General features: G+C 47.6%; 1 protein-coding gene across 1 annotated transcript in view; it reads left to right on the forward strand.

Annotated features, from left to right (window-relative positions):
- IGFN1 (immunoglobulin like and fibronectin type III domain containing 1) overlaps positions 1-17,067 on the forward strand; it is a 39,480-nt gene that overhangs the window by 12,028 nt on the left and 10,385 nt on the right. The window contains exons 5-17 of the mRNA XM_072918874.1: positions 1,978-2,117; positions 2,663-2,762; positions 3,570-3,617; positions 4,167-4,212; positions 4,896-5,070; positions 5,622-5,735; positions 6,929-7,100; positions 7,765-8,037; positions 9,749-13,231; positions 14,439-14,563; positions 15,000-15,141; positions 15,602-15,898; positions 16,522-16,821. Of these exons, the coding sequence (XP_072774975.1) occupies positions 1,978-2,117; positions 2,663-2,762; positions 3,570-3,617; positions 4,167-4,212; positions 4,896-5,070; positions 5,622-5,735; positions 6,929-7,100; positions 7,765-8,037; positions 9,749-13,231; positions 14,439-14,563; positions 15,000-15,141; positions 15,602-15,898; positions 16,522-16,821 (5,415 nt within the window). The remainder of the gene's footprint in view (positions 1-1,977; positions 2,118-2,662; positions 2,763-3,569; positions 3,618-4,166; positions 4,213-4,895; positions 5,071-5,621; positions 5,736-6,928; positions 7,101-7,764; positions 8,038-9,748; positions 13,232-14,438; positions 14,564-14,999; positions 15,142-15,601; positions 15,899-16,521; positions 16,822-17,067) is intronic.

Raw genomic sequence — 17,067 nt, forward strand, 5'->3', positions numbered from 1 at the left:
CTTATGTGTACAGCAAATCTGGTGAATTCTGCAGGAAGCTCTCACAGTAAGGAGTTTGCAGCAAAAGATTAAGCACATGAAAAAGCTGTTGGTTTTTCTGTTTTCCTGTTGAAAGAACTTGTGTTCAGCACTAAAATCAGCTGTTTTTTTAAAGTAGGATATGCTGACTGGAGGTGCTGTTTAGGCTATAGAAGCTTTCCAGTGCCTAAAAGGGCTCCAGGAGAGATGGACATGGGCCTGGAGTGCCCGGACAGGGGGGAATGGCTTCCCACTGCAAGAGGGAAGGGTTTGGTGGGATATTGGAAAGGAATTCTTGGCTGTGAGAGTGGTAAGGCCCTGGCACAGGGTGCCCAGAGAAGCTGTGGCTGCCCTTGGATCAAGTGTCCAAGGCCAGGCTGGGTGGGGCTTGGAGCACCCTGGGGTAGTGAGAGGTGTCCCTGCCTATGGCAGGGGGTGGAATGAGATGGACTTTGAGGTCCCTCCTACCCAGGCCATTCCATGGTTCTGTGATGATTCTGTAAGGAACAACACAAGGATCTTGCACAGAGCAGGCAGCTGATAAGCCAAGAACTGGAATCAGTGAAGAGCCTCCCAGAGGTCTCTCTACACCTGCAGAGAGTAGTTTTGTTTTTTCTTTTTTGTTGGTGTGGAGTGGCCTGAGAACATTGTGTAGCTCCTCTTTCCTGCCAGGACTGAACCAGCAGTTTGGATTTCGGTGTTCCACACTTACCTGTGGGTTTCCAGGAGCCACTGAGGTTTTACGAAGGAGCACAGTGGCCTCTAGTGGAACCTGTTCCTCTTCCTCCTCCACCTGCACATTTCACACACTACCCAAGGCCCTTGGCTAAGTTTTCACCTATCTCAATTTTTACCTGCGTAAATTTTCCAATTTACTTCATTTTCAGCAGGTTTTTTGCAGTTCCTATACAGACTGTGCATTCAGGTTGGTCACTAATTCTGTGTCTGTGTAGAGGCACCATGAGGGCCTTTAATTCTGTCATCATCACCCCACTGTGTTCAGTGCACGGCTGAGCTGATTCTCCTGGCTGGGTGGTCTGTCACGGGTGGAGAGTGTAGGAAAGTGCAGCCAAAGTGGCTAAAATGTAACACGAATTACAAACTGCAGTCAGACTTCAATAAGGGATAGTACTGCAATCTCAAAGGCTGGAAAAGGCCTTTTGATAAGGATCTGTTGGCAGGAACTTGTTCCATCAAATAAGTTTGGTGGTGGTGACTGCAGAAAGGTGTGAGAAATATTGCCAAACTTTCCACGGAGATTCTTTAACAGTGTTGGTCACCAGAAAACCAAGAATATTAAAAATAAGAGAGAGTGATCATTTCTAACCTGAAGTGTTTCCATGGATAACTCACCTCCATTTCTATTCCCACTCACCTACACAAGTCACTTCTCTGACTTGTTTCCCAGTGTTCCCTGTGGTTTTGGAGCCTGTTGGAGAAGAGGTTTGTACTGGGCAGTGGGAAAGCTGTTGGAGATTTCTGTGGTGGGCTGCTGGCTACTCAGGTTCCTGAGGAGCAGGGATGAAGGAAAGGAACCCCCTTGTCTTCTCCCTCCCCTGTCTCTTCAAACAGCAGAACCTGGTGGGTTTGGAGTGCAAGATGGTGCCAGTTAAAGATTGGAGAAACAGTGGGATTTGATAGAGAATATGTGTGATGAGAAAGGATTTGGACATTTCATGGGTAAAAGGCAAGTCTGGATTTCAGTGATGGTCAGAGATGTCAGCAGCCATATCTGGTAGGGTAATGCCACATTTTAAAGGCCTTTTATGATTGAATACACACAAAACCTGAATTATTGATGTGCATAAGATGTTATTGTTATTTTTGAAGAATGTTTCTGCACAAAATAACAGAAATTAGTCACTCTGGGGATCACTCTTGATAAAATAAGGGGCTAGGCCTGAAAGTCGTTATGTTCAAGCCTGTATTAAATAACTAAAATCTTGTCTCTTTTCAAAGGCAAAAATGCCATTTTCAGAGCTGTGGTCAAAGGTGTCCCAGCTCCTGAGGTGAAATGGTCACGTACGCAGAAAGGAATGGATGATCCTGCCAAATATGAAATGTCCTTCAATAGTGCTACAAATGAATTCATTCTGCAGGTAAAGATAAAATACTTCAGAAAGGACTTGTGGAAATGAGAGAAATGGACAAGAAAAACCTGCAGTGGGATGAGGGGAAGCAGAGGGGCAGCTCCAATCTCTGCTCTCTGTGACCAGGGACAGGGCCCCAGGGAATGGCTGGAGCTGTGTCAGGGCAGGCTCAAGTGGGATCTCAGGAAAAGGTTTTTCCCCCAGAAGGTGCTGGGCACTGCCCAGGCTCCCCAGGGAATGGGCACAGCCCCGAGGCTGCCAGAGCTGCAGGAGTGTTTGGACAGCGCTGCCAGGGACAGGCTAGGATTGTTGGGAGTGCCCTGTCCAGGAGCTGGACTTGATGATCCTCTGGGTCCCTTCAAACTCGGGGTGTTCCATGATTGTACACATCCCCAGCTCTGAGATAACACAAAGATAAGCAAACAAGCTTTTTAGAGCCCTTTGGGAACAGAAGAAGCCTCTGAGGTGCCATTGAGTAGCTGGTTTATGAGAAGCTGAAAGTGAGCTGAACCCCAGCCCTTTCTGTGAGCAGTTTCTGTGCTCTCCCTTTGAAGATCAAGAGCCTGGTTCTGGATGACAGTGATTTGTATCGCTGCTGTGCTGTCAATGCCTACGGAGAGGCCTCGTGCTCTGCTGGCCTCAGGATCATCCAAGGTAGGACTGGCAGCTTTGGGCTCCACAGGCCCCTGTGGTCCCAGGCAGTGGCTATGCTGTCCCCTGGGCTGCGTGTCCAGAACTTTGTCTGGGTGTTCTTGATGTGAAGGTTTGGTATTCCCCTCATTGAAGACTGGAGATCTTTTGGTAGCTCCCTAACATTGTGAGCTTTAAGGCAAGGGGGAAAAAGGTGGAATTGTGCTCACTGCACTGATCCATAATCAGATACCCTGGATTTAGTGCTGAACTGCCCCAATCCTTTCTTTATGTTGTTGAATTAATCAGTCCTTTGGGAGGGATCCATTCCTCTGTGGCTGTCTCTTCACCTCATTCCTGCTTCCCTTTATACTCAGTGGAGAGAAATGGGCACTTGCTGGGTCAGATATAACTGATGTTCTTGGAATCCACTTGAGCAGAAGATGGATTATATCTGAAGTGTCCATGTCACCTCTGTGCCTTTCAAGTAAATTTAGAAGGACCTATCTGCAGTTGCCATTTCCACCTTGGCTCCCCATCTCTAAAACAGGATGTTGATATTTCCTCCCACTGCTTAAACCATGAAATTCATAGGGCAAAAATGCTCTCCTCCTCTGTGTGGAGTCTCCAGCAAACACAGACTCAATGGCAACAGAAATATCACCTTTATAGATGGAGTTTACAGGGATTGACAAGGAAATCCAAACTGGGATTCCCTCTTGCACTGGTAACAGATACAGTGGTTTCATGGCTCATTGGTTCACTGCTGTTAATCTAATCTTGTTGATCCTATGGCTTGTTTTCCTTCTGTTTTCTCTTGTAAATGATCAGTCGGCTTTAAGAGGAAGGCAAAATACGTTCCTGTTCATGCTGCTGATGGTAAGTTTAAGATTTATATATGTGTATTATATTACTGGGGGGGTGGGGCAGAGAGAAAAATACTCTGTCTGCCACACTATTGCTACCTCAACTTGTGAAGACTGGAGTAAAAGAAGGATTAATGAGCCTCTAATGTTCTGTCATTCTGTCTGCTTGCTCTTTACCTTTTGTTAAAGTGATGATTTTAGACACAGTTTTGAGCTGTTCTAATTAGTGATTGTGGAATCATTAGGAAAGGAAAAAGGGATTTTGGGATGGATGTTAAACACATCTGGATCAAACTTGTTAACATGGCTGAAAATAGTGGGTCTCTAGAGGGAGGGCACTTAGGGAGAGATAAACTTCACTGGCACTCAAAGGATATGCATGACAGTGAGAACTGACTAAGTTTCATGACAGGTTTTTGGTAGTGTGAAAGAAACGCCAGAGGAAGAGACCTCAGCAAAATGACCTGTTTTCAGTGGCTATTCTGCATTATCTTCACTGGGGAGATGTATTTCACAGTGCTGGGTATGTGACTGTTAGTTGTTTCCCCCACTTTTGTAACAGAGCTCAAGAAGACACTCCAGAACTCCAAGAAGATGCTGAGGAAGAGGTAAGGCTCTGGAGTAAGGGCCATGCTCCCATTTCTAGATGTTTCTTGGTGGTAGGGGACAGCTCCAGAGACCTTCAGGGCAACACTTCTTGTGGTGAGACTCCCCGTGGAGAGACAGGCCAGAACAGCTTGGCACTCCCAGCTGGACTGAGATAAACACAAGGTTCCAGCCTCATTTTGAGGGGTATTTCCTCTGCACCATGAGGTTCTGACAGGGAGGCTGTGCTTCTCTGTGTTTAGCTCAGGAGTAGCTTCCTGTGCAAAGGACAACTCTTCATGCACTGATGGCTCTGGCTGCCCAGGGACTGAGCTCTAGCTCCCAGCCCAGCTGCACAGGGCAGAATCCTTCCTTTCCCAGGTGGGAAGCTCTAGGGACTGCCTGCTGATAATGATCTTTATGCAGAATCCTGAACTGTGCTAGGCAGTTACCTGGCCTGGGCCAGACTGTGCCAGACCCTCTGGTGATAATTCAGCAGTGTGGAAGCTGTTCCCTGGCACTATTGAATTTGTAGTACAGATGCAGGAAACCTGCTCTGGGAGGGTCCCAGTCTTTCCTGCCTGCACCTAGAGGGCCAAGTGAATTACAGGAATGATGGAGAGAGATGAAAGAGAATTAGGCATAAAAAATCAGGATATCTTACTGTCTGTGCAAATGTCTGAATGGTTCCCCCCCTGGTTCTCAGGGTTGTAGCACCAAAACCGAAGCCTCTGGACAAAGAAGCTGTGTGGCAGCTGTTGCTGCATGCAGATAGGAGAGATTATGAGAAAATCTGTATGAAATATGGAATTGCTGACTTCCGTGGGATGCTGAGGAAGCTGCAGGAGATGAGGAAGGACACAGAGAGTGAACAAGACAAGGTAAATAAAATGAAACCACTCATTTTTAACAAATTGTAGCTTCTGAAAACAGGCTATATCTTCCTAAATTGCTTTGGAGATGAACATTTTGTTGTATGACAGTGATTTATGACAATATTTTAAAGAAGTTCCACTTCTTTACTCATGCAGGTGAAAATGCCAATGAATTTTTTGAAGCTCAGTTCACAGATTTTAGGAGATACTGACCATAGGAGTATTCAGTTGTCTCTGATAAGAATTTGGATCCCAAATTAAAAATTATTTGTCTAAGAGTAATAATTGGCCTTCACATACAGGGGCACGTAGAGGCCTGGGATGGGCAGTGAGGGAGTGACCAGGAGGCAACACATAAAAAATAATTTAGATACAGGAGAAAACTGGCAATTTACAGACACTGCAGCTCACTGTACCAGAACTGTGACTTACAGATACTTCTACTACATAATGTTAGAGGTATCTCTTTAAAGTAGATTTCACATTAATTCAGTAGCTTAAGAACTTTTGTCATGGCAGCTTTATCATTTACTAGGTTCTTCAATATTTCTTTGCAGTTAATTCACAGTCTCAAAAACTTTGAACACATCAGAGTCGACAAGGAGGGAAATGCTACTTTCAGCCTGGAGATGGAGCTGAAAAACAGCAACAGCAACGTTTACCTGCTCAAGGTGAGGGGGATGAGTTGGGCAGCAGCAGTTCAGAGCAGCCCCTCAAGTGCTCTACAGAAAAGGCTTTGTCTGCTAGGCAGTGGCTGAGAGCAAATAAATGCCTTAAAGTTGTCAGTCTTTTGCAGATCCCTGCTTGGTTAGGGAGCAGTGTGGGTGTGGAGTGATCTTTGGTAGTGAATATCCCTGTGGATTTGCAGATCCAAGTACAGAGCATGCAGTCAGTTACTGACATCCTTGTCTCTTCAGGAAATTCATAGAACAGTTGAGTTGGAAGGGACCTTTTAAAGGTCAAGGGATCTTAAAACATTTCACCCCTGCCATGGGCAGAGACACCTTCCACTATCCCAGGTTGTTCCATGCCCTGTCCAGCCTGACCTTGGACACTTCCAGGGATGGGGCAGCCACAGCTTCTCTGGGCACCCTGTGCCAAGGCTTTCCCATCCTCATGGGAAAAGCTACTTTCTTATATCCTATATATAACCTGACCCTCCTTCAGTTTAAGACCATCACCCCAACAGTGTCTTTCAGGCTGCAGAAATTCTGCAGTTCCATAAAAATTTCATTCACTTTCTCAAGTGTGTTATTGCACTATAACTCCCTCTGTGAAAGAAGATCTCAGAGATGTAAAACATTTCCTCTAGATCCATAGTCCCATGGATGGAATCTGCAGGTGCTCAGTGCTGGGTGTGTTTTTCTGAAAGATACTCTTTAGTCAAATTGTGGTTAGAGGCTTTAATCCAGGGGAAATCAGAATGCCCTGAAGGGGAAGACAGAGTAACTATGAATCTTCTGGATCAAATATATGACATGAAGTTGATGACCCACAATTTGGACAATGTAAGCCAAGTGTGCTACATAAAGTGGTGAACTCTCGTGCTCATCCAGCTATGAGGATGCTGAAATCTAGAAAAGAAAGACCCTTGTCTTTGTAGCTGCAAGAACTGTGTATTAATTAAGTTTCAGAACCTTATGTGGGTAGCCAAGACCTGCTGTTTTGCTGAGTTTCAGAGCCTGACACCCTGCTCTGTGCAGGATTCACTGCCCAGACAGTGCCTGTGTACTGCAAAGAGCCCTGGGCACTGTGAGGTTACTTATTCATATCAACAAGGGGATTGTAGCAGCAACCTGTCCTGATGTGTTTGAAATGCCTGGCACTGGTTGAGCCTTTGTGAGGACACTCCTCCCCTGCCCAGGACGGCGAGCGGCTCCGCTACGGGACCGGGGATGAGTACAGGAAGCACTGCCTGCGGAGAGTTGGGAGGAGGTACTACTTCACTGTCAATGATGTGCAGCCAGAGGACGCAGGGGTGTACCAGGTCAGGGTGGAGGACGTCCCTGTCTTCTCAACTGAACTGGATGCTCAAGGTAAGGAATTCAGTTTGCTGGATGTGGTGTGCAACTGTGACAAAAGTTTGTTGGTTTTTTCTGTTTTGTTTTTTTTTTTGGGTTTTTTTTGGTTTTTTTTTTGGTTTTTTTTTTTTTTTGGAAAAGTGTGTCTAGGAGCAAATGCAAAGCTCAGTACCTCCTGACCACCACAAAGGATTGGTTTTGTGCTGCCCAGTAAGGGCTCCTTGTCTGGTACAGGAAAAGGTGCAGGAAGGAGATTAAGTGCTTTAGGTGCATTTGCAGTCCAAGGGAGCAGGCCTAATCTCGAGTTCCAGTCTGGCTGTGGGTGACAGTGAGCACACTCCTTAACCTACCCCATATTACAGTTTGCTTCTGTGACCTCAGAATAATGACAACAAACTCAATCCAAGTATTGTACTGCAGGAACATATAAATTACTACAGACTGGCTACACATCAGTGCTGTGAGGTACAAATGTCTCAGAAGATAATAAAGAGAGAAGGCTACTTTTCTGCTTTTCTGCAGAATTTGGCACAGAAGCACATCTGAGTTTTTCCTTTTTCTTAGTAACCCAATGCTCAGATGCACTACAACTTCCTGTTCTTTCCTCCTTCAGCTGTAGCAATTTTACTTGGAGCACAGAACCAGTTGTTTCCTTGCCATAGCTCTCGTTTCCCTGCAGCCATCCCGGCGCGGTTCCGGCAGCCGCTCTCCGACGTGCGCTGTGCCGAGGCCGGGGACGCCGAGTTCCAGTGTGTGCTGTGCACGCCCTGCCACCAGCCCCTGTGGCTGCACAAAAGCCACCCCCTCCAGGCCAGTGACAAGCACCAGATCTCTGTGACACCTGATGGCCTGACCCACAAGCTGACTGTCAGGAACGTGGGGCCCTCGGACAGTGGCCTGTACACGCTCGACGCGGGACAGGGCTCCTCCAGTGCCTGGCTCCTCGTGGAGTGTGAGTGGTTGGCAGTGGGTTGTTCCCATGGTGTGTTGGCACAAAACATTCTTCTCACTGCCTGATGGGTCAGGGAGATGTTGCTCTGCTGGGAAATGAATTGCTGAGCCTCTAATTATGGCTGAGAAAACTGGGGGTGTTGAGTGTGGAGAAGACAAGAGTCCAGGGAGAGCTTAGAGCCCTTTCCAGTGCCTAAAGGGCTCCAGGAGAACTGCAGAGGGACTTTGGGAAAGGGATGGAGGGACAGACTAGGGGGAATGGCTTCCCAGTGCCAGAGGGCAGGGTTAGATGGGATATTGGGAAGGAATTCTTGGCTGTGAGGATGGGGAGGCCCTGGCCTATGTTGCCCAGAGAAGCTGTGGCTGCTCCATCCCTGGAAGTGTCTGAGGCCAAGCTAGACAGGGCTTGGAACAACCTGGGATAGTGGAAGGTGTCCCTGCACATGGCAGGGGGTAGAATGAGATGAGTCTTAAGGTCCCTTCCCATCCAAACCATTTTGTGATTCCATGATTCTAAATCCTGATTGGAAAAATGAAGGTCTGGTTAGACCCTCTTTCTTCTTCAAATTAGACCAACTTTCCCCCTTTTAATTAGTCCTAACAAATCCTACTGGCTTGTTTGCTCTACAGATATGATGAAGTAGCACATTCTCCATCAGTTATTGGAAAAATGCTCCCTATCTACCCACATGTTTTTGAGGAAGCTGTCCCAGTGATCACAGTGCAGCAGACAGGGGCTCAGGGAGCTTTTGATACTCTCAGTTCTACACTATCAATGCCATTCTTCTTGCTAGATAATATTTTTCATTCCCAATTAGAGTTAAACATGCTGGAAGGAGCTCAGAGGAAGCTGGGAAGGTGGGAATACAGTGAAGGCACATTGATAGTCACCTGGCTTATATTTGTTTGCTTATGAAAGGTGGTTCCTTTGGTTCCCTTTGACTCTGGTTTCCTTTGGGATCCTCCTGCAGCAGCAGGAGGGGTCTCTCTTACAAAGGCCTCTCCAAAGCAATGTAGGTTTCTGAAACAAAGAAACTTCCCATGGATTTCAGTGAGCTGTGAGCTGTGATAAATTTTATCTGACCTGGAAACCAAAGCAATGAGTGACCTGCTCTCAGAACAGCCTGAATTTCAGGTTAATCCTAAGATATTCACAGATCTGAAAGCTTTACTCCTCAGGCTGGGCATCCCTAAACCAGCCATTATCCAGATGTGCAAGCTACCTTCAGAGCAGTGGAATCCCAATTCCAGGGTGGGAACTGATGGCTCCTCTGTGCATGGAATATTCTGCAACTCCTCCATAGCTGGAGGGTGAAGGCAGACGGAATTAATGAATCCCACATACAATTTCAGCCCCGCTAAATCAGACCTGCCATGCTGGAAGTTTCTTTTCCTGTTATTTTTGGTTGGTTTGTTTGTTTGTTATAATGAGCATGTTTCCATTAAAAAACAATGTCTTTTAACTAAAAATAATTGTCTTTGACTAACATTTCTTTGTCTGAATGTGGCATTGAAAAATTAGGATTTGAAATTATTTTAAATGTATTTAAATGTATTGTGTGTGTGTGTGTGTCCTAAAATGAAATTCAAAAAGTGCTAATACATTTTCTTTGGTTGTTGATGCAGTGCATGTCCGATTGATTTTCTGTTATTTTGTTCCCTTCTTTTTCTGTAAATTGTAAATCTGCTGCCATGAAACAATGCAACTTCAGATGACAAAGGAAAGAGGAGACATGATGAAGGAGAAAAGGCTGTAAGGGAGACATCTGAGTGGCTGAAAGAAGCAATGGCAGACAATGAAAGGGCGAGGAAGCTTCGTCGCCAAGAACAAGCTGCTGCTGAAAGTCGTTCTTCCTTTTCCACATCCTCTGGTGTGGAGAAAAGTGGCTGGAACAGAACAGGTCAAGGCAGCGGTCAAGGCAGGGGCCAAGTACACTCTGTTGATTCTGATGATGGAAGCCAAATATTTTTGGGAAAAGAAGGGCTACGCAAAACCCACATGAATGGAGAGATGGGGTCTGGGCAGTTTTCTGGAGCAGGTCTAGATGGAGACTCGGCAGCCAATGACGGCAGCATCTTTGGACTAAAAGGCTTAGGGGGCAGAAGTGGGTTAAGGGCTGTCCATGGCAGGGACTCTGTGTCAGGCAAAGCAGGTCCTGGTGGTGTTGTAGGAGGGGCAGGTGAATGGAATTCTGTGGATGGCAGAGGTGAAGGTTTGCTGGGTACTGTTAACATTGACATGGATGATGGAGAAGGTTTGGACTCTCAGCATGACAAGGATGGGAATTTAGATGATGCCAGTTACAGAGCTGGTTTTGGGGGTGCGGGGAGGTTGGGTGGTGGAAGTTCTGGGCCAGATGGGCTTGATCCTGATTCAACTGGAGTGGGAGCCAGTGTGGGTGTTCTGTTCAGCAGGACTGATCCAAGAACTGGAGCTGGGGGGAATGCTGCAGTTGCTGGAATGGCAGGAGGAATGAGGTCCCAGCATGGCCAGGATGGGCATGCCACCGTGGGTGATATGATCGGAGCAGGTATAAACAGAGAGGGACAAACAGAGACTCCTTATGGCAAGGATGGCCTGACACCTCATGTCAGTGGTCAGTTAGGACAGACAGGAAGATCTGGCTCATTGTATGGGCCAGGAGGCCTTCCAGGTGGAGATGAGGCTACACCTGGTACAGGTGGCAACTCCACAGGAGAAATTGAGGCTTTGTATGGTCCAGATGGTCAGGCACTGAGAAGAGGTGCCGGTGTTGCGGGTGGAGCTGGTGCAGGGGGGTTTGGGTCTCTCTATGGAAAGGATGGTCTCCCAGCTGGGGCTGGTTTTGGTGGGGCTGGTGGTCCAGGGGGACTTGGAGCTCCCTATGGGAAAGATGGTCTTCCAATTGGAGCAGGTGCTGGTGGTGCAGGGGGACATGGATCTCTCTATGGAAAGGATGGTCTCCCAGCTGGGGCTGGTGGAGCTGGTGCAGGAGGATTTGGAGAGGCTTTGTATGGTCCAGATGGTCGACCACTTGGAGCAGCTGTTGGTGGTGGTGCTGGTGCAGGGGGATTTGGAGTTCCCTGTGGAAAGGATGGTCTCCCGCTTGGAGCTGGTGTTGGTGGAGTTGGTGTAGCTGGTATAGGGGGATTTGGAGCTCCCTATGGGAAGGATGGTCTTCCAGCTGGAGCAGGTGCTGGTGGTGCAGGAGGATTTGGGGAGGCTTTGTATGATGGTCGGCCACTTGGAGCTGCTGTTGATGCTGGTGGTAGTGGTGCTGCTGCAGGGGGATTTGGATCTCCCTATGGGAAGGGTGGTCTCCCAGCTGGAGCTGGTGGAGCTGGTCTAGGACTTGGAGAGGCTTTGTATGGTCCAGATGGTCAGCCACTTGGAGCAGGTGTTGGTGGGTCTGGTAGTACAGGGGGACTTGGATCTTTGTATGGAAAAGATGGCCACCCAGCTGGGGCTGGTTTTGGTGGTGTTGGTGCAGGGGGACCTGGAGCTCCCTATGGGAAGGATGGTCTTCCATCTGGAGCTGGTGGAGCTGGTGCAGGAAAACCTGAAGAGACTTTGTATGGTCCAGATGGTCAGCCACTTGGAGGAGGTGTTGATGGTGCTGGTTCTGTGAGTGCCAGGGGAGCTGGAGCTCCCTATGGAAAGGATGGTGTCCCAGTTGGAGCAGGTGCTGGTGGTGTTGGTGGTGCAGGGGGTGTTGGAGCTCCCTATGGAAAGGATGGTGTCCCAGTTGGAGCAGGTGTTGATGGGACTGGTGGTGAAGGGAGAGTTGGAGCTCTTTATGGAAAGGATGGCCTGCCAATTGGGACTGGTGGTGGTGCAGAGGGAGTTGGAGGTCCCTATGGAAAGGATGGTGTCCCAGTTGGAGCTGGTGTTGGTGGTGTTGGTGCAGGGATACCTGGAGCTCCCTATGGGAAGAATGGTCTCCCAGCTGGAGCAGGTGCTGGTATTAGTGGTGCAGGGGCAGTTGGGCTTCCCTACAGAATGGATGGTCTCCCAGTTGAAGCATGTGTTGGTGGCACTGGTGCAGGGGCATTTGGGTCTCCCTATGGGAAGGATGGTCTTCCATCTGGAGCTGGTGGAGCTGGTGCAGGAGAACCTGGAGAGACTTTGTATGGTCCAGATGGTCAGCCACTTGGAGCAGGTGTTGGTGGTGCTGGTTCTGTGAGTGCCAGGGGAGTTGGAGCTCCCTATGGAAAGGATGGTCTCCCAGCTGGAGCAGGTGCTGGTGGTGTTGGTGGTGCAGGGGGTGTTGGAGCTCCCTATGGAAAGGATGGTCTCCCAGTTGGAGCAGGTGCTGGTGTTAGTGATGCAGAGGGAGTTGGAGGTCCTTATGGAAAGGATGGTGTCCCAGTTGGAGCAGGTGTTGGTGGGACTGGTGATGAAGGGGAAGCTGGAGCTCTTTATGGAAAGGATGGTCTGCCAATTGGGACTGGTGGTGGTGCAGGGGGAGTTGGGGGTCCCTATGGAAAGGATGGTCTCCTACCTGGGGCAGTGGCAGGAGCTGCTCATTTTTCTCCTGGAGGTGAGGAAGCGATGGGATCTGGCCGTGGCATGGATGCCGCACTGAGCAGGGCTCCGGGATATGCAGGTGGAGCAGGAGGAGAGGGCTTTTCCAGGGAAGGCTCTGCAATGTGGGGTGCAGGGTCTCCCTATGGTGAGGACAGAGGGTCAGCTGTAGCCACAGCTGGTGCAGGTGGAGTTGGGAGGTTGGGAGGGGATGAATGGGATTCAGTCCATGGTAAAGGAGGTGTGGGACCTGCTGGTGGACCAGGTGGTGAATATGGGCTGGATGCACATCTTGGCAGATCTTCGAGAGGTGAGACTGGAAAGGGCACTGCCAGTGATGTCAGAGGGCTAGGGAACAAAGGTTCAGCTGGTGACAGAGGGTCCCTGTCTGGTCCAGGAGGAGCCTGGGGAGAGGGCAGAGATTTCAGACAGTTGGGCTCCTTTTATGGCACAAATTCTGCCTTTGGAGAGGCAGGGAGTAAATCCCATGACAGATCTGTTGATGGGAGTAGTTCAGATGGGTTTGGTCAAGGTCCACTGAGTTATGGCCAGGTGTCAGGTCCTTTTGGTGGACCTCCTTCAGCAAACCAGAGAAACCAGGAACCCGATGTGGATCTTAAAGCAAATGATTCCCTGAACAAGACGGAAAGCACAGCACAAAAGAGACGGAGTGTCCTGGATGATCTCAAAGGTACGTGGTTAACTGGAGACTCTTGGTCTTTGCATTTTGATACTCACATTCTTAATCCTGCAAAGAAATTGGATGTTACAGTTTAGATAAACACAACTCTATAGAAATTTGGTTGTTCCATAATCTGTTCCTAATTCTCCCACTGATTGGCTGTTTGATCTTACACAGTGTGCTCTGATCAAACTGTCTTAAAGGTCTAAATTATTTTCTTTGTCTAAATGATCTAAACCAGGTCTCATCTCTTCATTTGTGTTTCCCATATCATGGAACAGACCAGTTCACAAACATACCAGTTCCCATAAGGTTTCAAGGAATATCATGTTTCTTTCATACTCTTCCAATTAAAAACTGAAGGTTTCACTTTGTTTTTCAAACACCTACTGTAAAGAACTGTGTTTTCCAAGTTCTGGGAACAATTCTGTGCCTGCTTATTTGGGATTATATAATGTCAAGAGCTCTTTTCTCTTGTAACATCAGGAATAATAAGGTGTTGCATAGAGTAAGAGGGTAGTAATGTGTTTGCAGCCATTTGAGTAAGACCTGTGGCTCCAACAGCAAGATGATGACGTGAAAATTGTAGGAATGGAAGTTTCAGGTGTATAATCAGAGTAGAATATTGACCTAATGGGATGGTTCACAAGTTAGGAATTATCATTGCTGAACCATAAATATAAACAAGGAAGTAAAATCATCAAAATTGGGGTTCAGGGGGAAGGAGTGGGGTTTATATTAGAGAGGAAATGATGATGGTAATGGAGAAGACCTTGGGAAGAGAAAGAAGAATACAAGGGTGGAGAACAGTGTGCCTGGGGCTCTTTAGGGGATGTGTTGGCAAGCCCCAGTGCAGAGGAAGAGGAGGATGAAGCAGTATATCCACAGCCTGGAGCAGACTGGTTTTTTCCACTGGCTGTAGATGAGGCCAAGACAATTAGCAAAGACATAAACTAGCAAATCTACAGCTGGATAATGTGATTTGTGGTGAATCCATTGTCCATGAGGTGGATGTTGGGATATAGTTGATGTTGGGATGGCTCTTAGGCACTCAGTGTACCCAGCTGGCCTACAGCGAGGTGGCACAAAAGCCTCTCCTGACCAGAGGACATTTTTTTTAAAAGCTCTTTTTACTTCACATGCACATGCATTTTCATCTCTAGGTGTCTCTCTGTAACACAGACTTAGCTTTTTCCCTTCCTTTGTGCCTGTTCAGTCCCGCGCTGTTACCTCAACAAGCAGCTGGCAACTGTGCGGGTGCTGAAGGGGGAGCCAGCTGAGCTGTCCTGCACTGTCAGCAAGGACAACGTGACAGGAACCTGGTTTAAGGATGGCCTAAAGGTGGGTCTCTTGAGCTTGCTGTTTGCTTTGGGTAGCAATGTTCTGCTCTCTAGCTCTACTTCCTAAGGGTGGTGTCAAGGTGTCCTTCCTCCTGACAGTCACCCGCAGTCTGAGTGGGGCCCTGGAAGGGTTCTCAGAATCCCAGAGTGGTTTGGGTTGGAAGGGACCTTACGGATCATCCAGTCCCAGCCCCTGCCCTGGAAAGAAATACCTTCCAGTAGACCCAAGCCTCATCCAACCTGGCCTTGGACACATCCAGGGATGGGGCAGCCACAGCTTCTCTAGGCAACAGAATACCAGAATATTGTCCTTAAATATGCATGATATTCGTGAGTCTTTTCAACTGCCTTTCAAATTGTAGTCTGTCCAGTTTTAGTTTGGATTGCATTTTTTCCTTTTTTTTTAAAAGGATAGGTCTCTGTGCTTTACTTTGTAGTTAACAAGCATGGATGGAGTCGTGTTTGAAAAGAAAGGTCTTGTCCACAAACTGATCATTAACAAGGCTGAAGATATTCATGCTGGGAAATACAGGTTTGAAGGTGGAGATGTAAAAACTGAAGCTTCAATTTTTGTTGAAGGTGAGTCTACTCAACCCACCAAGGTGGCATGAGATGGGCTTCAAACCAACTCAGAGACATGTTATTGGTTATTGAAATAGATTTATTATAAAGAATTACAAGATAAATGGGAAATGGTTTTTGTATGGGTTCATTTATTTTGCATTTGCAAATTTAACTAGGGATCCTTCTATCAGCAACTCAAATATTTTTGAGGTGCACAAAATACTTTATCAGGGCAGACTCTTCATTCTTGTGTTTAGTGTATTGCCTAGGAGAAATTTTCTCTAGTGAAAGGACAGTGTGATACCACAAAATTTTGTGATAATTATCCTGTAGCAAAGTACAACTAAAGGTTCAGATACAAGTGTTGTGGGCTTCTAAGCATTGCTGGTAGCACCATGAGGGGATCCCTTCCCTCCAAGATAAGCTTCATCCTCCTTGAATTGTGGTTTTTAATGACCTTGTATCACCTGCTTAGATCCTCCCCAGGTGGACAAAGTTCTCCTCAAGAACTTGACCAGTGTCCCCACAGTGGCCAAGGCCGGGGAGGGGGTGAAGCTGCGGATCCCATTCGAGGGTCGGGGGCCCATCAGGGCGGCGTGGATGAAGGACAGGATGGAGCTGGGGGATGACACCAGGATCCGTGTGGACAAGACAGACACCTGCACCACGCTGTCCATCTCCAGCTGCGACAGGAGGGACTGTGGGGATTACAAAGTCAGGCTCAAGAATGACAGTGGTGTCCTGGAGATCAACCTAAAACTCGTGGTGATAGGTAAGATCCTGTAACATTCACTGTGGCTTTCACTGTAAAGCTTAGCCAGGGAATCCACTGACACTGGTGACAACCTTATTTGGAGTGACTGGGTATTTTGAGACCAACAAGACTCTGGATATTGCCCTGAAATCAGGGTACAAGGAAAGATTGCTGAACATGCTTCATGCCCTTTAGTACAAGGGAACACAAACCTAGTTTGGTTTTTCATGGCCTAAGCAGCTGAGTTTTGAATGTTCAGACACTGTGGGAGATGTGACTGTACACAACATGCAAATCTGAAATAGGATATCAAGGTTCAATTCAGCCCTCCCATAAATGTCTGGGCTCCTTTGGGAGACCAGAAATCGAGTTTTGTCTGTATTAGCAAACTGAACTGGTGCAATTCTTATGAGAACTATTGACCCAGGGAGAGCAAGGGCCTGGCTTTCCATCTTCTCCATAAAAAGTCAGAAGAGTACAAGTTTGGAAGAGGAAATTCACGCACCCAGCTCTCACCCTACAACTGTGCCTACATTTCATCAGGAACAGTCTCCCAGCTAGTGAGAAAGGGACAGTGTCTGCTCCAAACCCAGGAGCAGGTCTGGGTCTGGAGCTGGTTGTGTCTCTGTTCATCTTTCCAGACAAGCCACAGCCTCCAGCAGGACCCATCAAAATTGTTGATAGCTCTGCCAACAACATCACAATCCAGTGGAAGCCCCCAAAGGATGATGGGGGCAAACCAGTACAAAGGTACCTCGTGGAGAGGCAGCAGGTGGGCAGGAACGACTGGGAGATACTGGGAGAAACCCCCAGGAGCTGCACCAGCTTCACCATGAACAAAGTGGAGGAAGAGATGAGCTACTACTTCAGGGTGAAAGCCATGAATGCCGAGGGAGTGAGTGATGCGCTGGAGTCAGGGGAAGTGAAGGCTGCTGGTAAAGGTGAGGAGAACTTCTCATAATCCGTAATTCAAATTAGGAAATTCATTATCATAGATGACATCAGAGGAAACTCACTGCATTGTGGATGTTGCTACAGATCTCAACTTCAGTCTTCACACAAAGCTGTGGAAGTTGCCCAGCAAGAGCAGCAGTTCGTTGCACGCTCTGCTGATGCTGAGATGTAATTATTCCTTGGTCGTGCTCCATTTTGGATTGGAAAGGAATTTCATGGGGGAAATGCAACAT

Source organism: Taeniopygia guttata, chromosome 26, assembly GCF_048771995.1.
Source record: "Taeniopygia guttata chromosome 26, bTaeGut7.mat, whole genome shotgun sequence".
In the NCBI taxonomy this organism is placed as follows: domain Eukaryota; kingdom Metazoa; phylum Chordata; class Aves; order Passeriformes; family Estrildidae; genus Taeniopygia; species Taeniopygia guttata.